The sequence below is a fragment of the Anopheles coustani genome, chromosome 2, assembly GCF_943734705.1.
Source record: "Anopheles coustani chromosome 2, idAnoCousDA_361_x.2, whole genome shotgun sequence".
Lineage (NCBI taxonomy): Eukaryota > Metazoa > Arthropoda > Insecta > Diptera > Culicidae > Anopheles > Anopheles coustani.
The window spans coordinates 91,671,038-91,698,066 of record NC_071289.1 but is presented as its reverse complement, the minus strand read 5'-3'; the positions used below and the strand labels follow the sequence as shown (position 1 = coordinate 91,698,066).

The 27,029-nt window shown below is 45.5% G+C and overlaps 2 protein-coding genes across 2 annotated transcripts in view; one reads left to right on the top strand and one right to left on the bottom strand.

The window, feature by feature from the left end:
• Positions 1–27,029, bottom strand: part of LOC131266950 (2-aminoethanethiol dioxygenase) — a 395,883-nt gene that overhangs the window by 99,092 nt on the left and 269,762 nt on the right. The gene's annotated exons all lie outside the window — the stretch shown is intronic.
• Positions 6,271–7,453, top strand: LOC131265311 (fibrinogen-like protein A). The gene is made up of 3 exons (XM_058267572.1): positions 6,271–6,425; positions 6,497–7,270; positions 7,342–7,453. Exons 1-3 carry the CDS (start codon positions 6,271–6,273, stop codon positions 7,451–7,453), a joined length of 1,041 nt encoding a protein of 346 aa, XP_058123555.1.

Genomic DNA, 27,029 nt, shown 5'->3' with positions numbered 1-27,029 from the left:
CACTGTATCGTGTCCCCATACCGCACTCTCACCGGCAGACTGCTGACCTTTTCATTTGTCACCCGTCCTTTCACCTCAGCTGTTCCGCGTTTGGCCAGTTCGGGCAACGGAGGGACGCGTTTGGGCAGTCGGAATGACGGACGAACGGACCACCGGAGTGTCGGAGGGAACTGTCGCAGCTGAACTTTTATGATTTCGAACCGGCACCGGACGATCGACGATTCTGCACTGATGCCAAACCATGGTGAACTAGTGACATCTGCTATTGACACTTGGCTAAAGAGGGAGTGATTGGAAAATGAGATGAGAATTCGTATTCAATGTTTGAATTGTAAATCAATTGCAAAGAAGTATGAAGAATTCATGAACTAATATAACTACATTCCAATTTTCAATAATTCCTTTAAGTTTAGTTGGAATTATAAACCTGAAAACTAAATTCAAGCAACAAACAGGACCTGCAAACATTCGTTTGAATTGTCAAATCGTGTCACCTCGGACTATGCGACATTTTTGACCTCCATTCAACCCACCAGCCTTCTATATTGCGCGTGCCAAACCCCCTCCGTTTAGCGAATGGGAGGCACGTTGGCGTGGAAAATATTACAAACCGACTCCAACGACCCTTCACGCATTAGCGCGCCCTACGACGGAGAGTGTGTGACAGCCGTCAGAATAAACCGATCGCGTGCGCGGTGCGGTGCGGCGGGGAGTCACGCGGGGTGACAAACAAACAACTTTTGCTCTACGAGCTACGGTGGCCCACCCCGCCTGAGTTTTCAGGGGGCATTTTCCAGCTTTCCCTACCACCACCGCCGAGTGCGTTATGAATGAAACTACTTCACTCTGACAGGTGTCATTAGGAATCGATTCAAACATGGTGTGCCTTTCCGATCTCTGCCGATTCAGCCGGTGGAGTGGAGGCGGACGGTTTCTGTGAGTTACTGCCCTGTCGCTTTTCATCCCCTCCCCCCTGCTCGGTGTCCTAATGAATGCGTCAAACCGGAACCTGTCGAATGACGGCAAACTCCAACGGAACCCTAAATCCAATCGATCGTACGATGGAAGGGAGGGAAGAAGGGAATGTTCGGGGTGTTCGCTTCGTTGACTTTTATCCTCATTTTGCCGCATATCGCCGTCGTCGTCGTCCTGTTCGTGGTGTGTGCCTTCCGACCTCTTCGACAGGTTACCTGAGCGTTATGACGGATGTTGTTTGCCGACGGTTGAAGGAAGCGTGTGGACGAACCGACCGGAAGTGGGTGAGCCTCGAAGCCATCGGCCCGGTCTTGGGCTGTGTATGTGTTCGTATTGCGTGTGCGAGATTTCTTCACCCACCGCCAACTGTGTTTGGGCCGGCGGCGATTTATGGAGCTGTCGGTTCGATCAAAGTGTTGCTGATCGAAGTTCACCGGTTGCTTGTGTAACGTACCTTGGTCCTTACTCACTGTTGCTGCCACCGGGTGTGTTTTGAATGTGTGTGTGTGTTCTTAAGCATGCACGAAACACAAGTGGAGAAGAGAGTTCACAGACATTCGAACTGGGAAAGGAGTGGACGTGAGGAATTTAAAGGACGCGTCGAGATCGACGGTGAACCCGGAGCTCCCGAGGGCGAACCTGTATCGGTTCATTAGTAATGCACCCTTCTGGGCGAAGGGTTTCGCTGTGTGCAGGAGATAAACAAAGGCAACGATAAACTTGTGTGTGAGACCCGGGGGAAGGAGCATCGGAGCGTGGATACACGACCCCGGCCGTGGAAGAACAACGAACGGTGGGCAAATATATTAGTTATGCCTCACTGGAACGCAACAGTCTGCAGGTTGACGCGGGTTTGTGATTTCCAACGGTGTCCACCTTCATCTCCTTCCATCAAGAGCTCACATGGATCAATATTTGCCATACGACAGATGATGGAGCCGGCTGGACAGCAAACCCGCTTCACCGGTGTGTTTGAGATTTAGCGTGAGCTAAACTTTTGACAGATTACACATTCATTGGAGTTACACGCGGACAATGGCGGCGGGATCGAATGCATGCGAAATGGGCTGACAATCGAATTCATTGAACATTTGATGGATTTCTGAACAGCTCTTGGTGATGCTTTGAATTGTTATCCAGATTCTTTATGATTTTCAAACCAGTAATATTCTCGTTTTACGTTTCCAAACTGGGTAAGTTAAATAGTAAATTAAAAATAATTTAAAAAGTTCTTATCGCGTTGTTCAATGTTTATTGGTTTACTCTTTCAATCCTTTCCTATGGTTTCCTCTCGGTTGACCACACTCGATAGACCATTTCTAACCCCTTCGGAAGGCTACCGTATGTCATGGCTCCCGCTTTGACGTGGACGCCATTAGGCCTGCACTCGTTTTGGGGTCGGTTGGATCCCCTCTCTATTCTTGCCTGCGCTGCCAGCGTGGGGTCATTTGTTCGGTTGGCGGGACCGATGGCATCTGCACTTCACACGAGTGCAGTGCTTCCGACAACCCATCCATCATCGTGTGTAGTGTGATTAGGAAAAACAAATTTATCGCACACTTTCCACGAAACCTGGCAGCAAGGAGGGCACTGTTCCCTTTTTTGGTACGGTGCGGGATCTGCTAAATGGGGTACGCCAATGCATGTGACGTTCGGTAATTAGCGAATCTGTTTTCCATCATCATGTGGACATTTGTTTTTCAGTGCGGCTTTGTTAATCGTTCAGGCATACTGTTGTGTTCAGAGAGAGTTTTATCGGTTGAGTAGAGTGAAATGTTTTAATCTATTGATAAAATAATAAATAAGAACAAATGTGACTATTTGATTTTTATTCATCCCTTTATTTACAAGCAGTTATCTAGATAATATCAACAAACACTATATAGTTGTATGGGGAATGTTTTTCGTAAATATGAAAGAAACATCATCAAAAAATGATCTTATGGCTAGAAGCTGTATCCCATGGCTTTTATCAAAGATATGCATTATTGATATCGATCCACAAAGGATGTCCTTTTCGGTGGTAGATTATACTTGAGTACACTTTATTGAAGCTTGAGGCTCATGCAAAAGTCCAACGGTTTGGATACGATATGATTTCCACGTTGTACGAGAGGTTTTGAACTAGAAAACCTCTGGGTCGTCGACACATATTCTCTAAGTGGATGCTTTCTTTAGAAGTGTCGCTTTCAACGACTGTTTTATGATAAAAAATACATCCATTGCACTCATACCATCAAAGGTTACTGCATCTGTTCGTTTCAGGTCACCGTTAAGGCACATGCCGGATCGAAGGATGGTCTGAGATTCAACCCTTGGTTTGAAAGTGGCATCGAATACCAAAAAGGAGTGTAGGTCATTTGAATCATGACCAGATCTTACAATTGGGATGTACAGGAAAAATTTCCTTAGAAGCTGTTGAGTTGTATAATGACGTAAAAGTTCTTGGAAAATAAACCACAACGAGGAATAAAGAAAGAAAACGATTAAATAGTTGTCCACCGATTTGTGGCAAGGTAGTTTATGGACAATATCACCACCAGTATGATGAAAATATTAAATTTAAGTGCCAAAAATAAGTGCGGATTACGAAATTTGAACATTTTACAAAAATCAATCGGATATGAACTATTCTGATTGTTTGAATTGCAATAAAAAGCTTTATAATAAATGGCAATAAAAAGCAAAAAAGCAATACAATGTGAAAGAAGCAATTGAAATAAATAAAAAGAAATACAAAAACAGTTCGTATCGGCTTTCAATTAAAGGCCAACAGCGAAATGTGCAAGACTGTGGTCTATTTTCTCCTTCAATTAACTTGTCTGGCCACGATAAACCGCTGGCATGTCCTGGTTGTATTAGTGCTCTTCCTTTTTCCATCATCCATGTTTTTTTAACGAAATTTTCCTCATATAGACCACTCTCTAGTAATGAACAATCATCGGGGCGAATCTTTGGGTGTTTTTTCTGACTGTAGTCAATTCTATCGAAACACTCCTCTTTCCCCTTGCTTCCCAATATATTGAATGATTTTCCGGTGGCTGCCTTGGGTAGGTCCCCGAGGAGGAAAACAGGAACACCGAATACAATGGGGACTATTCGCATATCATCTCTTCGGGGTCAGAACCGTTGTTGAGTTCTGTCGAAGTGGAGAAGGGCACGAGAGAAGAAGTCGTCGGAAAAGCGTTGGTTTATTTCATTAATTCAGCTGTTGCTGGTGGTTGCTGTCACTTGAAAGTTGAGCTTCCGCCAAACCGTCCGCCGGTTGACCTTTCTCGACCTCCTCGGGGAAGCCCTTCTCACACAATCCCCTCCCTCCACCAGCCACCAGCGGCGTGTTGCTTTCAATCGAACCGAACCATAAGCCGATCGCTTTCAACCGAACGATGTCCAGAAACTCTCTCCGAGGGCCGTTCTCCGCATTGCCATCGTTTACAATCGTCCCGTGCAAGTCACCCAAGTTGTGCATGAAAATCTCCAACAAGGCATTAAATTAGAAAAGTTTTCCTTAGTCCCGTCCCTCCCACCGAGCCCCATCCGGAAGTTTCCATTTTGGTTGCCCTCACAAAAGGTTCTTCAGTGTCCGGAGCGAGGCCAAGGAGGATAGTCTGAAGGATCTTCTTGATGCTTTTTTACTTGCCTTCGCATTGAAGCGTGCAAAGGCGGTGCGGGGAGCAAATAGAATAACGCCATCACCAGCGACGATTCAATCAGAATCTCTGCGCTCCATCTTTTCGACACTCGAAGTATTATGATAATAATTATAATAATAACAATAACGGCGACGGTGGTTTTACGGAAAGCAAAAAGGACCCACTTTCGATCGGAATCGAAAAGCGGCACGCTCGAAACTAAAAATAATAATAGAAAAGAATCTGTTCGACTTTACTGAGGGAGGAATCTGACTGCTTCGCCAGTGAACATTACATGTGCTGTATGTACGGGCTCCGTACCGTTGGTGGCCAGTTTTTTTTAAAGTCTAAATTATTCTATTGTCAAACTTTTTCCCATCTTGTAGGGATGGCTTTTCTATTTTCTACACCACACTGCGGACACCCTCGGACAATGCTCACTTGAGGCGGCCATTGGTGGCAACGAACATTCACGTCACCGATGCTACGACCATGTTGGATCGTGGCTTAGGAAGACCGACTTTGTAATAAGCATTTTTCGAACTTTTGTGGCTTTAATTCATTCACCTTTAGTACTTTAGACCCCCGCCCGGTTTTCAGGGCTGCTGTTGTTGTCAGCCGGTTCCAAATGGAATCCAAAAGTCATGTACTCAAAACTCCTACATTGGATCTCTCTCGCTGCTGGATGCAAGTTGTTTTAATTGAATTGACGATGTTTAGCGATTTAGAAATGGCGTAACCGTTGGGAACGATTCGGTACTCACATAGTCCTGTGATGCTTTTCAACGCCCCAACTTGCTTTAGTTTGGAGGCAGATTGCGCGAGGTTATTTCGTCCACGATGTCAAATTTGATTTTGGAATTCGAATGGAGGAAAATTAAAAACCACCCTCATGCTTCGTAAAAGCTTGCCCATCTCCACGCCACGCCATCGGACGAATTGATGTACGAATAAATTATGCTACGTGACTCAAATCCAGCGAAAACTAACAGCTAACGCGTTCGTGGACTCGGCTTAGCTATTCTTTTTGAACATTTTTGATGAATTGATAATGCTGATGCTGCGCAACTCTCTCCGGCACTCATGAGAATTTAATGCCTTTGGCTGGAGTTTAATTACATCGTGCGCATGATGGATGACGAATCGTACGTAGCGATGATGTACTCGTGCTCTCCCGAGGGAACAATTTAAAGGTCAACGGACCAACCCCGGTTCTGCATGCCATATGCAACAGCATAGGCACTCGGATTATGCTAATGCCGATGGCGTCAACTGAGCGTCAATGGCAACCGGCAAAAATTACTGTAATCCCCCGGAGTGCTCACTCTTATCACCTTTCGGAGCGCAAATCGTACAAACTGACTATTCCCCCGAGGGTGGTGTGCAGGGAGGGTGTTTATGTTTGATAATTCATTAACATGTGTCTACACACGTTGCGGCGAAAATCTGCGGCAATGTGAGGGTTTGCGGATCGGGGGTTTTACTTTTTGATAAGGTGTTTCCGAGACGGAACCGTCACGTTTGGTTCTTTTACGTTCGAGCACTGTCTATGGTGCATCAGTTGAGCTCTAGCTGCTCGAAAACTTCTGTCAAAAGTGAAACGGACCAGCTTAAAGTCAGAACAATTTATTGGAGTGGAAAGTTTGTGGAAAGTTGACCTAGCATGTCGATTCAACGAATACCCATCATTGTTACCGTGATTTGCATATTATCAAATTTAAACCAATGCGCTGCGGAAGAATCGCAAAATGGTTGTGTTTGTGGGTGCGGGTTTGGATTTGAAGTGTTGTTGACCAAGTTGGAACATATTGAAGAGAAGTATGTATGTGGGCTGTGTGGAGTAAATTTAGTTTCTCATCAAACTTACTTACGTTCTGGTATTCATTAAGGTTGGAGGCTTTGAAAAAATGGCAAGAGAGCATTCCAGAGCCTCAAGTGCATTCAAAATGTACAAAAGAGTCAACTTCCTTGAGTAAAACTGAGGAACATAAAGCAATAGACGTTAGTGCACCCATGGACGTAACTGAAACAGCCACGAAGGCAGCAGTTGTCGGACAAACATTGAAACAAAGCAGTGAGAAAAAGACAAACCTCCCACTCGGAATCATCGCGACCCCGGAACAGCTCGCTTACGGTGAGGACCAAATCTACAGCTCCTGCCTGGAGGTGCCATCCAAGGTCACCGGGAAGTACCTTATCAGGCTGAGCGATGACGCCGAGCCGGTAAATCTGCTCTGCGACATGCAATCGGTGGACGTTGGCTGGATAGTGGTACAGCATCGATTTAACGGCTCCGAGCGGTTCTACCGAGGTTGGGACGACTACCGGGACGGATTTGGCAGCCTAGATGGGGAGTTCTGGCTCGGGCTGGACCGCATCAGCTCGATCCTGAACAATGGCGGCCAATGGGAAATTATGTTCTGGTTGATGAACTTCCAGCGGCAAATAAGGTACGCGAAATTTAACAACATTTTGCTGGGAAACGCCACCGACGGGTACACATTGAAGCAGGTGGGAAAGTACTCGGGAAATGCTGGAGACTCGATCAGCCCGCACAATGGGATGAAGTTTACTACCTTCGATCGGGACAACGATCCAGCTCGGTACAACTGCGCGAAGAAACATCGGGGCGGATGGTGGTATCATAAGACGTGTGTCTCAAGGTAAGAATGTTTAATTTGATAAAGTAATATTTAAAATATTTCAACTGAACCAACCCATCCGAATTTTTCAGTAATCTCAACGGAGAGTATAAAAATGCGATAAATGACCAGGCAAACAATTGGCCGACGATGGGCTCTGCCGGTTTAATGCAATCGAAGATCATGATTCGTCAGATTAATTAAATACAGTATGAAACAGTGAACAATTATTAGTTATAAGCGGTTTATCACCCAATACCACTGGTTTGGTTTAATTTTAAACAATGAAAACTTTTAAATCAAAAGTCTTAAAGGTTAACTTACGAAATATAGTGGTTTAGGACAGTGCTCCAAATCAAAATGATCCATTTTTTGTCTTCGATGGATGAAAATGGTACATTCAACATGCTCCAAACTCCCTGGATTAGACACCTCCACTCCACGTTCGGTAAACTTTATATAGACTCAACAGAAATCGAACGTCCGGATGAATTTGAAACATCTATTTACTTTATCTTCTGTTTCGAAATCCGCTTTGCAGCTGACACCAAAACACACACACACCCACCCACAATCCCGCACTGGCTGGCAAACATTTGGCAAGGAATCAGGTGAACAAGGAAGAGCAACAAAAAATAGGACTCTGTTCTAATGGGGGAAACTTTTCGCAACTTTGGCCAAAGCAAGGGGGCTGACAACTCCAACTGGCAGCAAATTCGTCCATCTTTCATCCCTCGCATCCCTGGACCCTGGTCACCCTGGTTCGAAGTCCGGCAAAGGGAAGCGGAAGAAACCTGGCCATCGTGAAGCGGAATCGAATCGGAAAGGTGGCACATATTTTTCTGATGGTAGGTCATTTGATGAAACTCAATAATCATAAGCATCGGAAATGGCGCATTTTCCCTCCCCCGATCCGGCCAACGGTGCGCAATCGATACGCAAACTTTCCCTTTTTTCTTCGGCAACGAATGGCGACGTCACCTGTATCGAAGTGGTCATAATAAATCTCGCCTCCACTTCTTCCGCCGGGTGGCTTCCCGCCCGGGGAAAAAGTAAACTGGACACCCAAACTTGGGGTGAGATGTTTTGGGGAAATCTAAAAAATAATTGAAGAATAGCTGCTAGTGTCAGCAAACCCGTGTCCGTGTCTGCGTCAAACCCGAGCAAGAAAAAGAAATCATCTCGTCTTCCTACGTGACACTATCGGGCTACTGGGATCTTCCTTCGAGTCGGCTCTTAGAGGAGGGTTCCGTTCGAAAGCAATCTAGCTGACCGAAACTTGGCGCAAAAATGCCCCCGGTTCAGGTCACCGTCGGGACAGGTTTAACAATAAAAAAAACGGGAAAGATAGATGGCGTACCTCCTGATATCATATCTTCCAAGGTTTGCTCGCGAGCGATATTTCATTCGAGAGAATGTTATTTTTGGACTGTAATAACGAAACAATAAAACCGGGAAATGCATTCCGGCAAACACATTAGGAAAGTGCCAGTTTGGGGAAGGAAATTTAAAAGATATTTACGATGACCCTCGCTCGACCGAGCCTTTCACCACTTGCATGATTATTTGGGGGGAGGAAAATGTTTATTTAGTTCCCGAGCTCCCGAGCCCGATAGCATGATTTGCAAACGAGACGAACGACGCGCTCCCCAAACTCATCACTGTTTGTTGGGCCGAGGGTGGTCGTAAAAGGGAAGAAAGAAAGTCTATCAAATGGGGCGAGCGAGATTTCTTCCCATTTTAACGATACTCTGGCCCGGGGCCACAAATGGGTGATCGACAGAATCTCGTAAAGTTTGAAAATCTATTAAACTTGATAAGTGGCTGTTGAATTCAATATGGTCCATCGTTGGGGTGGGTGATGATGGAGCGTCTTTATGGGTGCATCAAAGCAGGCCGTTCGTGTCGTGAAATTGCTCGGCGATGTTTGGGCCGTCGTTTTTGCATCAGGTAGCAGGTCCACTTTTGTTCGGAAATTGATTTATTCACCGGGCGGAATGATTTTTAGGGGAATCAGTGCGTGAATCCAATAATATAGCCAATAATATTCAATTAAAATGTAAGCGTGGGATAATAATCATTTTAAAATTTTTAGTGAAGATTGTGATGTATGGTCTTATACTAACAGTTATTAAAAATGTTGTGAGCAATGGAAACAAAATCCTAGATTTCAAAAACGAAGGAGCAGTAGACCTTTTTTGTGAAATAAAAATACCTGTTTTTTAAACTCGTATATTCTATTCGGTTGCGTTCATTTTTTCCAACCAGCATGAACTAATTTTTTCTTCCTCCAAACAGTGAAACCTGCATGTGACACACGAGAGAAAAGATAAAGAAAAGGAAACGTGTTGCAAGGGAGAAAAATGTATCACCTCCACTCATCTACACCCGGGGCCCCGGAAGGAGAGCACACAGCACAATTGATCGGCGTAGTGGCCACTTCATTTAAATCCACTCGATATCTGAGCAATCGTCAGGCAAGAACCCCGGACCAGAAGCCGGAAGAGATCTCTTTTTCCTTGGTTCCTGCAGACTTCCGACGGGGGTTCCGCTGAGAGGAAATTGTCCTTTGCCAGAGAGCGTCACGGTCCGTCCGTTTGCCTATTAATTCTAGCTTGGTGCTGATGAATTGACAGGAATAGGTACGATTGGATCAGACAAGGCGAACGGTGTGACACCAACGCCGGTTCGGTTCGTTTGGTTGGGGTGTTTTCACGCCCAAGCAACGTATGGGATGGATCCGGGATAGGTAATCAAGAGAGTGTGTTCTTTTATCGAAAAATACGAGAAACGCACAGTGGAAGCAACACATACTGTAGCCTGGTGAAGCTGCCTGTAGCTCTTTTTTAAATTATATTTAGTGGACGCATCTAGTTTTCTGTGGTTAGTTTTTCAGTGGTTAGCGTTAGAATTTAAGTCATCGGGTTTCCTCGCTTTCTTCCTGTTGAGCTAACTATCCCAACTGTGTCCCATTGTGATGCCGTGGAGAGAGGAAAAATAAGTACTGCACGGTGGTCTTTGAGGATGACGAATAAGCTGAACGGTGCCGGAGAATCCTGCCCATCCTAGGGGATGTTGTTGATGAGCTCTGCACTCGGCAGCGTAAGTGTTTTTCAACGTCCTTCCCATGCGTCCACCATCAGCATTCAAGGTCCACCGTTTGCGGCGAAACCAACTGCATGCATATGTATGCTTTCGTGTGGCATTCCGCCTTCGCCTCATCTACTTCTCGCTGGAGAAACTCTCCGAGTTGACTATGGGAAGTAGCCGCCGGGACCTGGTGCTTGATTGTTGATGGAAGTATGCAGCGAGCAGGGAGAGAGGGATGCATGGTGGAGGGTTGTTCATTGAGATTGCCCTCTTGAGAAAACGAACGAGCATACCTCCTCACTGCGAGTTTCAGCCAGACGATGCGAACGGGACAGATAGGACACGTGAAAGCTAGACCGATTCCAGCTTCAGGCACAGGGTGAGTCTGTTCTTTTTTCACCCGACGTTTAGTTTCACGTTTTATTTTCTTCTTCCCTCATCAGCGCATGGCGGAGTTGATGGTGGCAGAGGAAAAACACCTCGCCACCCTCGGAGGAGAAAGAGATCCCGGGCTCGCGAATGTTCGTTGTTTCGAAGCTGCATTCCAATGGGATGGGGTATGTTGGCACTGCATCCCACCAAATTGTCTCCGATCTCTTCCCGACCCGATGCGACGGATGGTGGCTTTGAATGACCGGGAAAGAATGAGAATCATCAGGTACTTTTGTCACGATCCTTCCGCATTCAACAATGCACCGTCATATGTACTCGGGAGGGGGTTGTTTGGTTGCACCCTCTCGGATGCATCACTCGGCAAGCGGACCGGGCGCTACGTTCTCCACAGTCCAAGACGGCTGCTATCATTCCCTTCGGATGTCTCAGATGACTGTTGCAGGTGGTTTTGAAAACAAAAAAGAAACTTCAACGAGGAAGATTGCAAAGTGCAAAGAATAGCACTTAAGGATCTCGCACTGGCAAAGTTTTCTTGGTTAGATTTTTACCCCTGGGGGTAAGTTGTATTCAGCTGATGTTCGAACGGACTCCGCACTATGGGTCAGCAAAATGTTGTTGCCTAGGTAACGTTTCTGTGACATTTAACACTCGTTGCTACGATGTTCGATCAGCGTTGTTGTCATGGTGCTAATATCCGTTGCTATGTTCGGTTATAATTTTAACTGGTTCAATTAAGATTCTCTTCGGTTCCTTTTTCTTAGTGAAGGAAGCAAAAGGCATTTTTTAACGAATTTAAATACCTTTTTTTTCTATTCCCACCATCCACTTTCACATCCGCCAGTATAAAAGAGAACAAAAAGGATATTGCTCTTGAACATTCCTTTAATTTTTTCCCCCGTTCACCCAGCTGCATTCTGGTAGAACAGGGAAACGTGCAACCGGTGCGATATGCAGCATGGTTGCATCCCCCCCTCGGGACAGACACGTTGTCTTCCGGAGAAAAAGAGCGAATTCTTTTGATGTATTTTCACTTTTTATCGTAATAAATGATGGCACAGCGCTGCAGGAGTGGGGGAGGAAATAAGGATCCATGGTGCCAACCGACCGCACCGACCGGTTTCTCAAGGGTGTTCGGTATTCCTTTTCACCGGCTCTGGGCGGTACTTTAAAGATCCGTCGCACTCACAACGTCGGGAAGGATGTGGTTTCGGGCAGCAGAAGTGTTCGCAGCGCCAAGACACATGGGGGTAGAAAAATGCAACTACAGTTTCCCGTTGTGTATTCTTCCCGGTTTTGTTTCTTTCCCGTCGCGTGTGTCTGTTTATGTGACAAAGCGTTTTATGTCGTAGCGATCGTGCGAAATCCCCGAAGAGTGGTGGCATGGAAACGGCAACGAATGCACATCGCACGCCTCATCCCCGGAAGTGCATCCTTCTCGGGGTGCAGGGTGGGGAGGAGGCGACACGTCCGTCCCGCCACCAGCTCGCTCCAAAGATTGGCCACATACGGTAAAGCCAGACACGTACGATACGTTTCACTTAGAGGAACACAAGGATGATTGTCCTCACCTCACGGCGGCACGATGCAGAACACGGACGCGATGACGGTGACAACTGCAGCGTTTGCACATGCACTTGCTGCTTCCAAGCATCCCCTATTCCCAGCGCCGCCTCGGCAGGGCCATGCAATGCAAGTGTGAGTACCTTTTGAAGCAGTTCGCCGCCTCACCGTCCACGGGTTTTCGGAAGGGAGAAAAATGGAAAGACGACATCACACCACTTACTTTGCATAAAATTCATCTTTATACATCCTGACGTGTTTGAGTGTTACTTCGTGATCAAATAATGAAAAATATGATTTTGTTCGTTTGCTGCAAAGCTCTTTCCTTCTTCCTCCCTTCTTCCGACGGTGGTTTCGTACCGCTTCCTTCAATCTAGCATTTTTCTACGTTTGTGGTTTCGTGTGGGCGAGAGAGTGTTTTGCCGCATCCCGCTTTTCAAAGCGATCTTCACCGCCAAGCCGGAAGCCACTTACCGTTTCCGACCACGTACGTACGTGGTCCTCCGTATATAGCGTTCGCTTGCCCTCCGGCTGCCGGAAAAGCGAGACTAAATGTGGAAATTTAGCACCAGATTTACAGCAACGCCCCAAAACTGGCTGCTCGTTGGTGCAATCGGAAAAGTGAACCCCGAAAGTTGAAATACTGGTGGTTGATAAGTGGAGGGTTTGTACCCCTCTATCGGTTATTTCTCACTTATTTTACAGCCAAAGAGGTGTTGATAGATGAAGGACTACCACTCGTTTGAAAGGTTTGTATGAATGCTAAGTTTGCCTTAAGGAATTGCCATATTCATTGAATTGCACGAAAACGAACAGCTTTTACCTGTTTCAACGATTTGAGGTGCATTTTATTTTTTTGTTTTACATTTTTCCAGATTCTTCCTTAATTCGGTATTCCCAACAACCGCTAATCGAGCTCCGTTTAATTTCTTATTTTTATGTGTTTTCCTTTTTTTTAATTCGATGTTTTTTTAAGACATCATAATTAAGCTGCTGCAACATGAAGTGGTCATACAAATTGGATTGAAAAGTTCCATTATTTTTCCCGAAAGGGGAATCACCATAACTGAGGCAATAAAATCTTTCAGTTTGCAATAAATAATTTAGAAAAACTGGTAAATTTATTAGCAAACGTTCGTTGTCCGTTGGACAACATGTGATTAAGAGGTCGAAATTATTCAGATCGTCCTGGGGAGAAGGTTTTTGGAATGGTTTTCCCCTCGACCCGATTGACAAACCTGGTCAAGAACAAGTTTTCTTCGCTTCATCGGTTGCTGTTATCACTGTCAGTGCCGGAATGGTGTTTAACATTGATTTAAAATGAGGACAATTTCCTGTTATGGAGTGCAAAAGGATTGGGATGGTACAATTTGTCCACGGTTGATCATGAAAATGGGCACAAACTTTACCGATTGTTCTACTGTCTTTTCACAGGGCGATTTTGCAAAACAAACTGGATGGCAAAGAAAATACTCTGCACAAAAAAAAAGGTAAATACCAAAACATGAATTGAATACGGCATGTGTTTCGTGCTGCATAGAATCGTCCTCCGGAAACACAATCCTAACACTTGTCCCCATCTTTCCCGGATCCCCCATTCACGTCAGCCATTTGTTGCACTGGACAATCGTTTTGGTCGAATGGAAAACTTTTGCTTCCTGTCCGTCTGGGACAAATTCAACTGGGAAATGGAAAATTTTACCTCCGTCGGCCACACGTAACACGGGCCCTTTCTGCACACACACAACTGCAAAAATAAAGCGACGGATACCCTTCGTGCTTCGGGTATTCAAATAAAACAAAAGCAGGCCGTGTGTAAAAACGGACTCTAACGAGATATTAAAACTGAGTGTGCCTTTGTTTTCCTCTGACGAGCCATTTGTCGTTCGCTTTGTCGGTTCGGCCTCCGGAGTTCCCGAATGGGACTTCAGGGAGTTTGTTAAAATTTGATTTTGGAATTTTCATGGTCGCTTTTTATTTGTAAATTTTTTCTCTGTTATAAATGTTTTAAAGCGAAATTCCAATCGATTGAAAATTCTATCGATTTCTTTTACTTCGTTTATACCATTGTCAAGGAGAATGGATGTTACGATCTGTAATAGGTATTCGTACACACTTCACCGTAATATTTGTCGAATAAATTTCCTCGGGAACACTTTCACTGACCAATCAACCGGTACAAAATGGTTCGTTTGAATGTGAGAGTAAATCTTGCCCCCGGGCAAGACTCGACAACAGGCAATCATTGTCGGCCCATTACCGGGTCATCAATATGAAAGAGAATCCATTCGGAGCGGCATTTGCATTTGATTTGCACGTGGTTCCGCTTGGGAGAGAGTGAGGTTGGAGATATTAGGATCCATCTTGAACTGACCATCGATCCCGTTTCACTCGTGGAAAAGGGGAAGAGCTCCTTGAAATCGTTCGATAGAAAATCCTGCTCCCCTATCCAAATAAACATGGGTCATTCCGGGAGTTCTCGGGTTTCCAGAAGGTCTTCCACCTTCCTTCTTGTGGGGGTGGTTGCTGGGGCTATCACTTTCCCAAGAAAGATCGGACGAACCGGGGGTGGACTTCATAAGTAGGGCCGAGCAGTGCCGATGTACCTGACAATCGACACGAGCACTCAGTCTTCCCCATCCCCGGACGGCATCAGTTACGGGCCAAATCCTTCGCTAGTGGCGGCGTATCACTTGACACGAATTGGACACGTCTTGAGTTTTCCCATAATCTGTCTCAAATCGAGAACCCTTTTCGGTGCTACTGGACCTTTCGCCAACCGGAGAGAGCGGGGGAGGGGTAGTTTTCGGGGCGGCATTCAACCCATGCCGAACCCTGTTGTAACGTGGTATCTGTTTTCAAAGCAGTTCACATTCACAAATGAAGCCTTTAATGGGTTTCTTCGTGCGGGGGTAAATCTACAGTTTAATATATTACTACCACCGTCAGCTCCTTACGATTCCTGGTCAACGAGAGCCCATTGCCGGAAGTCCACGCCGTTGAGTTCTGCGTCACTGATACGGAGCGAAGGTGGTGGTGTCGTTGCGAGCGGGAGTGGTAGTAATCGTGCCCAGGGTGCCTTTAATGCTTCCTTCGACGGGTGTAAGCTCAAGAAGAATGCACAACCGTAGGAAGAAACGGTGCTCCCCGATTGTCTCAGTGTCTGGCGGAAGGGACCGATATCTTCCGAACGCAGCCCTGGTGTATGTTTTCTTTCCCCGCGCGCCCCCCAAAAAACCTCCCACCTTATCACATCCCTTTCAAACCCCTCTGACGCACTCCTAATAGGGCTTTAATGGGAAGGTATTAAACCGTTCGTTTTGCGTCTCGAAAGAGGTATCGTTTCGCCCTAAAATCAGGATCTGCGTGAGGTTCCAACCATGGATGGAAACCTTTGCCAGCAGCGCCAGTTACGGTCGGTAAAGATGGATGGATGGATGGACCATGGGTAACTATTTATAGATAAAGATGTAAACAGAAGACTTGATTCATTACGTTACACATCCCACAGGACATTCGCTGTGCGGAAAGGGATCTTGTAGGGTGGTTTTGGGAAGGTGATGCTTGGCCGAAGCTTGTTCAGCTTGGCAAACAACGTCCGAAGTGAGATTGTTGAATGGGATAAAGGGCAGGATATTGGGGTGTTGCTGTCCATCTTACAAAAGTGGACCCGAGTGCGTTCGCTCGACCATTGAGCAGGGATTCTACTTGTTGATGATGGACCACCTTGGCAAAGCGGATTATGCAGTGATGAAGGTGCATCATGTGGATACCGTTCGTTGTTTCTTAGTGAGTGACAACTTGTTTCGTTTTTTTACGCGACGGAAAAAATGTTTCTATGGATTTTCTTAATTGCTTAAGTTTCAATTACATATGTTTTATTACCACTAAGGATTTAATTTTCCTTGTTTGATAGGTAAAATCAATCTTGTTTAAATATTAAATAAAAGTATATAATCAAATTCTCGACCAAATCAGTGTTCTCAAACAAAAACAAACCTTAGAACAGAAAGCCCACATCGAGACGAAAGTTTCGTGACCCTTCGGTAAAGTTTATCCAGTTCCCGTAAACTTTCCCATCGATTGTTGCTCCAAAGTAAACTTCGCAGCGGAGCAAATCAATTAATTTAAGCCCCGAGCTATTTTCCTACCAGCTCGAATCCATTCTCGATTCAAAACCCAATGAAATTTGAAAAGAAGGTTTCCCACCAAGCGAAGGGAAAAGCAGGAGAAAGCGTCTTCCATCTCGGGTGGTGTTCAAGTTCCGTTTGGCCGCTCGGAGCATGTTCGATCCGGTTGAAAGAATCATCTTTCGGAGCATGAAATTTGATTTTGAATCTGTCGCTGCCACTTTGGACTACTTTCGGGATTCTTTCGAGTCGCCGAAGATACTTCGAGGAGCAAGAAATAAAGGAACCTGTCTGTTGCCTTTCCCGGGTTTCGTGGGATTTCATTTACGTTATGGAATTTGTAACTTTTTCCCTTTGGCCCTTGTTTCGGGACGAATTCATTTCGCTTCGTTTGGAGTAATTTTTTAATTAGGTTAACCGGTTGGTTGGGGTATTTTTGGGGGATGGATTAATTTAAAAACTAATTCCTCCGCCCTGCGGACGGATTTGAAAGGTGCACGATGGAGTCGGCATCCAAAAAACTTTTCGATTGATTCTTTTCGATCAAGTTCGGCGCCGCGGCAACAAGTTGTTGTTGCGAGCAACGTTTTTAGGGTGTACGAAGTGAAATGGGAAGGAACGTACCAAAAAGGTTAGGTAAATATTTCCCGAAATTAAAATTGCAAAACTTTCGTAAGCACAATTTATGTATTTTAGCCTAAAGCCTTCTTAACAGGTTGTTTTAGGGAGAGGGTTGGTATATCCTGTTGATTCGGGGTTTTTTGCCGGTAGCTTGAACGATATAAATTTTAAACATTATATTCTCCACCTTATTCGTAAAATCAGACCTAGGAGCAAATTTGCATGAACATTGATGCTTTCGTAAATTACAACAAAAGTTGGAAAATGCCTAACCAAAATGGAACCGGAACGCAACGGTACAGAGTTTCCAAAATCCCATTTGAAACCAGAATGAACAAAAAGCAAATTGGATCGCGCGCCAGACCATCATCGTCACCATCATCGGTCCCCATTATACCCATCGGTATGTGTCTGTGAGTGTGTTTGCCAAAAAAAAAAAGGAATCCAATTCACACCAAAAGTGGCGCGGCGGAATTCTGCAGCATACGTCAGCATCCAACCAGCATCGTTTTCCCCGTACAATAATTGATTAATTTCGGCTATTTGTTCAATTTGTTTGAATTCAATTATGTTGTTTGTACGAATTATTTCCGATGACTGATTATGATTCGCCCGTCCTCAACCCCACGCCCCCTTCACCCCAGTGCGTTCCATCGGTTGGCTGTTGCTCGGTTGGGTTCGTTTGGTGATTTCCGGACGAGCGATTGAAATGTCCCTCTGTCCCTCTATCGTCGGTATGGTGTCTTTTTATCATCAAGGCATATGTGTACCGTGGGTGGGATGTGTTTGAGGTTTCCTTTTTTTTTTTTTGAATGAAATCGATTCCGTTCACAATTGGCGAATTTGCGGACAAATGGAGAATCGTTTACCCTTGCAATGTTTTCTTTTGTGTTGCACAATTAAAGCGATTCGTTCGCATTGTTTTATTTGGATTTTAATCATTTATGCTGATTTTCAGACTTTATTGTTTGAGTAAAGTGTGGAAGGGATGAATCTGGATTGTGTTCCTAAAACAAGGTATGTTTTGCTTATCGTTTTCTTACGAGCCGTAATAAAACCGTTGCATAATCAAACACCAGGCTTAAAGTAAATCGCCCCACATCCCATATCGTTTTTCTAGATGTGAAAAGCTTGTCAATTGCTCTTGTGTCGGTTTTCGACACCCTTTCTCCACATTGTATCCTCCTTATCACAAACTATACGATCCACCACCAAATGGGCGTTTAAGGAAAGGTGCTTAGGGTTAGCCAAAATCCCCTTCATTCCCGAACGCAATGCTACATGCTCCAAAGTTCCCGGGCTTCGGAACAATGCCGCTCAAATTGTACGATTGTGACAAAAACCGCACCCGTGTATGTTTTATGTCGGATCGGTGCTATACACTCGGCCCAACCATGGGATGGACACACTCCACACGCCGCAACCAACACTATCATCACCGCACGTACGTTCTCTTGCTCGAATGCATTTAATTGCAATCCCCGAGTGCATGTACGCGTGTAACGCACGTCCCGGAGTTGCTCCCAGAGTTCCCATCGTCGACTAACCCCTCTACGTACATATGTGTGTGTGTGAACGTGCCGCAAATAATTCGAAAACAATTATCAGTTTTCAAACTCATTGAACAATGTAATCCTCTTTCGGGAAATCGCACAAACTCCCTGCTCCAGTTGGAGATAATGGATATCCAAATCTGATAATGGTGCATGACTGGAGCGTGGCGGAGGGGGAGGTTTGAGGCAAGTGCAGGACAACGGAACAGCAGCGTTTTCCACCGATGCCTCCGACCTAGGCCTTAAGCCTTTTGCGAGAATCGGGGGATCGCGCTTTTGAGGCCATGGGGAATGAATTTGCAGTTCACTATTTGCATTCACCCAACCATCGATCGAAGGATGTGGCCACAATGGCTGGCCGGGGGGAGGCTTTAAACTGATACTAATAAAATTATCCTTAGCCACAGGATGGCGTCGGGAGTGATTCGTTATCCTTTATCCAACTAGCATTGGCATCTCGGAGGAGATCAATTTTGATCAGACACAAAACCTGAACAAGGAGATGCCCTTTTCTTCGTATGAGCCCTAAATGTGGCCGGGATGCTGCATTGGGATAACATTTAGGCATATCTTAAGGCCCGGCTAGTGTACGGAAACTTATTTCGTTGCGTATGGACTCGTTTTTGCTTTCGGGCAAATTTGATGATAGTCAACCGATACTGAAACTTCTTCGGCATTCGTTATATCTTTATGCACTTCTCTTCCGTTTCAAACACCACTGCAGACATCCCGCGTCATAGTGCACTCACACACACACGTACACCCACATGCACAAGATCATTCCGCTGGCGGTCAATCGATTGATTGTATTTTATTTCGCAATTTGTATCAGAGCTTACGAGCGCCGGTCGGTCGATTTTCTAACCACGAAGCCAAAGGCCTCCTCCTCCCCCAAAGGGATTCGTACGGAAAATGAGCCAGCTCGAACTCGGGGGAAAACTCCCGGCCCCAAATAGGCGGGCTCTTCGAGTGCACCACGGTGGAATGATCTCTTTATTTTCCCTGCACCATTCAGCAGTGGGTTTTATCTGCTACGATCCTACTTTTTTTGCTTCCCGTTTTCCACCGTTCCTTCCTCTCGCTTTTCCATTCGAGCGAGTTTTGTTACGTTAACGGGTGGCTAAATATGTTTCACCTACACAGCAGCTGCACCTTGTTCTAACCAGGGGGCCCTGGATTTTCTCTAACGCACACCGAAATCCTTGCGCTTTGCGGTACGCATTTTCCGATTCCCTTTTTTTTCCTGCACCCGTGTTCTAATTGAACGGTTTGTTCTGTGACCGAGTGTGTACGTGTGTGTTTTTTCCCAAGACCTCGATGGAAGATGGAGGGGTATGTGTGGATGTGGTGCTTCGGAACACAACCAACAATCTATACAATTTTGGGCCACCTGCTCCCTCTTCTTCCTTCCATCGGAAGACGTGGAGCCCTTCGCTAAGGTTTAATTTTATCATCCACTAGCGTTAGTGTACTTTCGGTTTTTAGTTGAACGAGTGTGGCATTGCGTATAACTCCCCTTCCCCTCTCCCCTCTCAAGCCCCGGGGCCATTTCTATCGCCAAAACTATCCTCGCATCGAATCAGCGCCAGTAGGCAGCCTCATCCCGGAATGCCCGAATGTTGTTTCAAAGAGGCTACCGGTGTATCGTAAATACCTTTCCGTTTGTGGGGCGGCTCCAGGGAAGGAAGGGTGGGCAAGCGCATACCAACAAATGGTTCCACAAGGATCCTCCCGAACGGATGCGGGTGCCCAATTTTCCGAGCCAGCATCGTGTGTGTGTGTGTGTATTTCAGTACAATCCAATCCAATCCAATCAGTCACAGTTCGGTGGAGAATTAGAGCGTGTACTATGGCCACCTTGTTCCGGGCTCCGGGGGAGGCTATGGGGGGCGGTGGGCTCGAGCGAAGGGTGGTGCTGAATCCGATGGGTTTCCATACTTTTTTTTTGCGGCGCGTTCCGCAGATATTTCGACTGAATGCACGCGGCACCGGGCGCCTCCATCGGGGAACATTTCCACTCGCGCTCGTTTTTCCGTTCCCCGGAACAGCGTATCTGGTCGGGTATTTGTATCTTTTACGTTTCGCATTACCGGCAAAGCGAAAAAGGGGTTATTGGGGGGTTGGAAAACTTGTGTTTTTCTTCTTTCCAACCTTCCCCTCCCTCACGGTTCGTTTGTGGCTAAGCAAATGAACGGTTTTGTTGAGGGCCGATTTTCTGGTTCGATTTGTCGAACCCATGTTGCGCGGCTTCCGAGCGAACGGATCGGATCGATTTTTCGGGGCCCAGACAGAACCGTTATTGATAGGGCACCTTAAAGAAGTGTTTTGGTAATAGGATATTATAGAAGTGTTGTAAGTTTTTATCCCAATAGCTTTAACAAGATTTATAAATAAATTGTTGAATAATAAAGCTAAAGGAGTTATTTAAAATAACAATACGACACTTTGAAATGTGGTTCATTGAAGTTATTTAATCAAACAAACTCGGCCACAGTCATCTGTTTGTCCGTCATTACTTGACTTCGGTCCCGCAGTGTACCCAAGCCCTTCGCAGAGCGGTAAACCTGATGAACCTAAATGATGACGGCGCTAGTACTTCCACCGCATAGCGATGTGGTTTTCTTTGAGGTGCCTGTGGTTTCCCCCCCCTCCCCCCCGCCGTCCGACTTTCACTAATGACGGCATCAATCGCGCATTGACGGCTAGTGTGCGGCAGCCGGTTTCAATTGGTTTAGAATTAGCGTCCCTTCCGAGAGGTGGGTTGCAAAAGATTGACGAGTCCGGCTTAGAGGTTGGAGTGTTTGGTCGAGACTGGACGCGCTCTTTGATGCTCGTCACATGCACGTTCGCGTTGGCCTTCGCGGCGCCTGCTGCTGACAACCGCACCACATCACAGTGGCAAAGTGTTGGTGCTTTCGCAGCCGTCCATCCATTGTCTACGGCCCAACCCCGGTGGTCCAAGATGTTTGCTGCCAACGCAGCAGATGCCCCGGGTTGCACAATCACCATATTTTCAATTTACAATTTGTGGTTTTTCATCATGCGCCCTTTGGGCGGTCCCGTCGGTGGGTAATCGATGCCCGACCTCCTACCGGGGCGGCGGGGGGAAAACTCCGAACGCATTCGGGTGGCGGTCGATGAGTGCGTTCAACTGACAGCTACACCGGACTTAACTTTAATCGGATTCGGAGAGTTCGGGCACTGCGGATCGGACACTGCGGGAAATGCGTTCCTGTGCCGTGACCGCAAATTGTTGCTCAACTGCAGACTGCTGCAGTGGTGGTCGTTGAGCCAACTTCCGGTTGCATTTACCGAAGATGGAATGCTAAAGACCTTTGGTGGTGGAAGGCGATGCGAACGATCGAATGTCGATTGGATTTTATTTGCATTTAAACGCACCAATAATAGGTATTGCTAACATTCCAGAAAGATGTGAGCGATATTTCATCTATAATTGGTAGCATTTCACAACACAAACTTGTTCACACCCACAAACTAGAGAATACTGTAGAGTTTATCAAATTTTACATGCTATAAAATGCGATAATGACTTTGCTATAAACTTAATCTTTCCTCGTGTAGTGACCTTATTGAATTCAGCTTGCTTGGATGCAATCGAACAAAGTTAAACGAAACGTTCTCATTTTCGTGTTACGGGTTATTTATGCTCCAAATGTAGATAGGTTAACGACTTTTCTGTTGAAAATCGTCTGTTTTCACCGTAAACCACAAAAATACACGAAAAAAAGCAATTATTTCTTAAAAAGGTAAAAGGATGCTCCTATAATGGTGGTATTGTTCCTTTAGTTGTGGTATCGCGTTCCTATAGTGGTAGTAGTACTTGGAAATGACTGAATATATTTTAACTATGATTTATTTTTGAAGCATATTTCAAACAGAACGGCCAAAATTACTCACAGACCAATGCATTTTCTTGGTCATCGACCACTGCATTGGCCTCATAGACCTCTCACAAACCGATGCATTTTGCAGCGATTTATAGCCTTAAGGAAATCACGGCATACCTGATAAATTCCTAAGAAATCCAGCATATTAGAACAACCTGTTCGCAAAATATTAATTTTGGTGCCCTAATTTTTCACGGAATTAGAAGGTTTATCTTTTAAACACTCCGCAGAAGATCCAAGAAAATTTCATAGAAGAGCAAATATCTCGATTGTATTTATTTCGTCGTAGAGGTAGAATTTTATTCCACTACATCCACTATTGGTACTAGCACCAATATAGAAGCACTTACCTATAGTTTGAAATTAGTGAAACAATTCTACACGACATTGCTCTTCAGTTATTCTGAAGAACATCTTATAATGAAAACGATTACTCATTTTCAGCCAGATTTCGATTTTCGGCGACATCGCTATTGAGGATAGATGACGCTTGTGTTCGTTGAATATTATTTTTAATCCAATAGAATCCGATGTTAAGCTATCAATTCAGCTTCTAGCAATGAGTTAGTGTTAAGTAGCGTAAAATGTGGTGCTGATTTAATTTTGTATCTTGTCTTTTTATCTTCCAACCAGTGAAAGATAGAACACCTAAGCCAACTAATAGTTTCAAATTGGTAAATGTTCATTACGCATGCATGCAATCAGTTGAACTTGTTTCTACCCATACTGGCCAACCTTCGTAATCGTCAAATGGCCATCATCACCCTCGGGCTTCGTGTTTCAGACGTGTGGAAGACATTCTTCAACCCGTTGCTTGACGAGTATCTAATGATAGTTTGCAGCATCAGCATCGTCGCTTTCTCGCACTGCGAAACTATTGTGTAGAACCTCACCCACGGTTGACCACCGCCGCGAGCAACAAGCTTTTGTGCTTAAGATTAATTAATTGTATCAATTAAACAATCAACATTTGCACTGGAGTCGCCGGTCGCGCAAGACATCCCACGGATTTCGCCGGCCGGTCCAAACATCCGAGGGATTCAAAACCCGTCAGAAGCGCTCGCGAGCGGAAAGGAGTTCTCGCGCGGGGCCACATTTATCACCGGAATAATTCATAAATCATTCATCTTTCGGCAGGCACCGGGGAGTGGCCGTCCAGAAGACCCGGAGAGCGTGCGGGAAGCGATGCATTCCAAACCGTCAAATAGCGAAAGGGGAAAGTCCGACAGGGATGGCCCGGGAGCTAATGTGTCCTTCTAGCGTCGTGGCTTGGGCTGTCAATCTTCGCTCTCGCTATTCCCCGGGCTCATCCTCCGATGCGAGAAAGATTACTTTCATCCTGGATATTCATCCTGGATCATCAATGGCGGACGGAAATCGGGGAATGTTGGAAAGTGGCTTTTAGCAGCACTTTGCAAATACGGGACTCAAACAAATGGCACAGGATGTGGAGGGGAGGTAAATGTAAGGCCTCACAAGTGCTTCCTCCATACAGGAAGGAAGGAAGGAAGGAAGGAAGGGAGCACGAAGCGGACGCAATCAAATGACTGTGAATTGCACCCGAAAGCAATTAGTCGAATGCAGATTATTGCGGCATCCTCTTTGGAATGCGGAGAAAATTAATGCACTCCACTCAGGATTTCCCGGCTTCAGGCAATCTGATGTAGCATATTTCACCAGTTCTGCCCCAGTCCAGTACAGCAGGGAAAATTGTTTTCTTTTCAATTGCAGCACGAAAAGCGGGTTTTTCTTTTTTTTCACAACTAACCATGTAATACGTTTCTACTCATGGAGGAACATTCATTTTTACTCCAGGGAATCCTTGGATCGGTAATGAATTTAGGAAATCAAAACTTCCTCTCCGGCATACTATGATTCACAATCTGTTGTGAAAACACTTAATTAAAAAGCATTGATTTGGTATTAGGAAGGAAACCTCTGCATGCAAAAGTTTAATCGCAGTTGAGGAAAATGAGTCCAACATTTTTCACTCCCGGGGTAACACGCCAGCTCTAAACCACACGGTACTCAGGTGGAGCACCACTTTCGGAAAACCTTTTCCTCGTAACCAGGGGGGGAAATGCTAGGAAAAAGCAACTAGTGTGTCTCTGCGAAGGTGTGCACGATGTTGTGGGTGTGTGGTAACACGAAATTTCAATTGGACTTCGGGGGAAACTGATTCGGAGAACAAACGCAAACCGGAATGCAAATGTTGTGCCACAAACGACACTGGGTGCTCGGATTTTTAATTCCCCACTCGGGAAAGGCAATGGAGGAAAGTCCGGTCCGGGAGGAGGAAAAACGGAACCGACACCTGTCTGGCAGCATCGGAATCCGGAGAAGTTTTAGTGAAATTGACCAACCCGCAATAGATTTGATTTTTGCCACCCGGTGTCAGCAGCTGGACGATTCCGGTTTTTCCAGCATTACCCTGGACGGAGATGAGGCGAGGGGGTGTTGGTTCTCCTGTACGGTAGTAATTCATTTAGACTATTAAGAGCTTAGCAAACTTGCACTCCGTTTCCGTACAAGATGAATCATTTCCGCCCCCCCGGGAGCTTTACTTAACTTTTCACACATTTGCGAAGGAGGAGGTTTTTCAGAAATCCGATCGTTACGAGACGTGGTGACGATTAAGGGAAAGGGAAACTCGAGCATACCTACAACTTTAGTCCGTGTGTAGAAAGTTTTCATTGATTCTGAGATAGTTTTTCCACAAACGGAACGTAAATCCTGCATTATCCTAAGCTCTAATGGAATGTTTCTACTAATCGAACATTTCTTTTGCAACGGGAATAGCATGTTTGTTGTGTTGATTTCTCTGGAAAAACTCTGTTTAAGTTTACATTAAGTTTCCTGCCTCAATGCTACAAAAGCTATATGGAATAGAAATGCATTTAATTTTAGAAATGTTATGTATTTACGGAGAAGTAAATTATCATTGTTACATTACACGCTCGCAAGAAAACATAACATGAACGATCGAATAATGGTCCATACTTTGGCATCTATCATGAAGTAACTGGATAATTTCCTGTGTTCATTCTTTTTCCTTCCTTTTTCCCCCGCAAAGTGTCGTCGTACAGAATGATCCTTTAGCATGAGATGTGCTACAGGTGCAGCAAAAACCCGGTGAATGACATTTCAACCTCCGACCCGAGCATCGTTTCGTTGAAGCGAAAAGTTTTCCATCCATCCCGAGGAAACGTGTCTGGACGCCATTTCGCCAACACCAAATTCCTCCGTGGGGGATTTTCTTACAGCTGCTGAGCTCTCATCCAGCAAAGTTCTAAACGTCTTGCCTTTGCGACTTTAACAACATGTAGGAAATGCACGCAAGAAACTTCGAGCTCGTTAGACGTATTCCAACTTAACCTGCGCTTATTGGTTGTTGCTGTGTGCAACCTTCCCGAAGGTGTCATTTCCGGTGGCCACCGTACAACATTTGCGAGTGGAAATTCATTTCCCAGGGACACCAGTGGAACACACAAAAAAGTTGTCTGCTCGCGTCGTCAGCGAAGACGATTTTAAGTTGCCATTTTAGAGCTATGCGTTAAAGACAGCAACGTGTGCACTTTTGGTCGAGGAAATTATTCCACCGTCTTCCGTGAAGCAACAAATGGCCACGTCAACTAGAACAATTCCGTGGCCTTTTTTTCTTTTCCCTCATCACCCTACTGGCCCTCACCACCCTCTCCGGCAACGTGTTGGTGATTTACTTGTTTCTGTCCATTCATGCGGCGAAGTGAAACTGCTTGCTCGACGTAATTTTGATTTCTGTCAGTGTCTGGAATCCGGTTGATTTCTTTTTACTTTGTTTGGAACTTCTTTTCCCTTTCCTCACCCACCGACAGATATGAAAGTTCCACCGCACGTGTGGGTGGGGATGTCACTCAACCCATCCATCCACCTTCCACCCGGCCACCGACCCTTCCGTGGGTAAACCAGTCCCATCCAATTGTTGACGTTTCCGTTCCACTAGAACTAACTTCTTCCCAGACATGACGTATTATTTTAATGAAAATTATCTTTCACACAACCCGTCGCTTCGGACGGTGGAGGAAACATGTTGATGCTGTTTGTCGACTTGCCTTTCCCCTTTGCCGCCCGTGTTTCACCCAACCAGGACAGGAGTAGCTCATCCGGGGCATAGCGTTAGCTGTGATAAATATCCCTTCAGTGTTGATCAGGGAAGAAAGGACCGTCGGGATGGATCAGTGGGCGGAAGAAGGAGATTAACATCACCCAACATCACATCACCGTACTATAATAAGTGGCACAAGAAGCCGGAGCAGTGGTCGGACGTTTGGTAGCGGAAAAAAAACGCGGAACTCGTCTTGAGAACGTGTGTAAATAAGGACTGGTTGGATAAATACCTTCGGAACAACGTGTCGTTTCTTATTCGTCCATTTTCCCACGTCGGTGGTCCATCCGTTTGAGTCCAGGCCTTCCTGGACTCACCCAAGAACTCCGGCCGTTCGTTGCAAGCGCTGTCTTAAATATCGTCTTGAATGGCCGTCACCGC

What these genes read in the sequence shown, in the direction of transcription:
- LOC131265311 (XM_058267572.1), top strand. Translation starts at nt 6,271, where the DNA reads ATGTCGATTCAACGAATACCCATCATTGTTACCGTGATTTGCATATTA. An exon ending in TTGGAACATATTGAAGAGAA is followed by an intron (nt 6,426 to 6,496) that starts GTATGTATGTGG and finishes GTATTCATTAAG; the next exon opens with GTTGGAGGCTTTGAAAAAAT. An exon ending in CATAAGACGTGTGTCTCAAG is followed by an intron (nt 7,271 to 7,341) that starts GTAAGAATGTTT and finishes CGAATTTTTCAG; the next exon opens with TAATCTCAACGGAGAGTATA.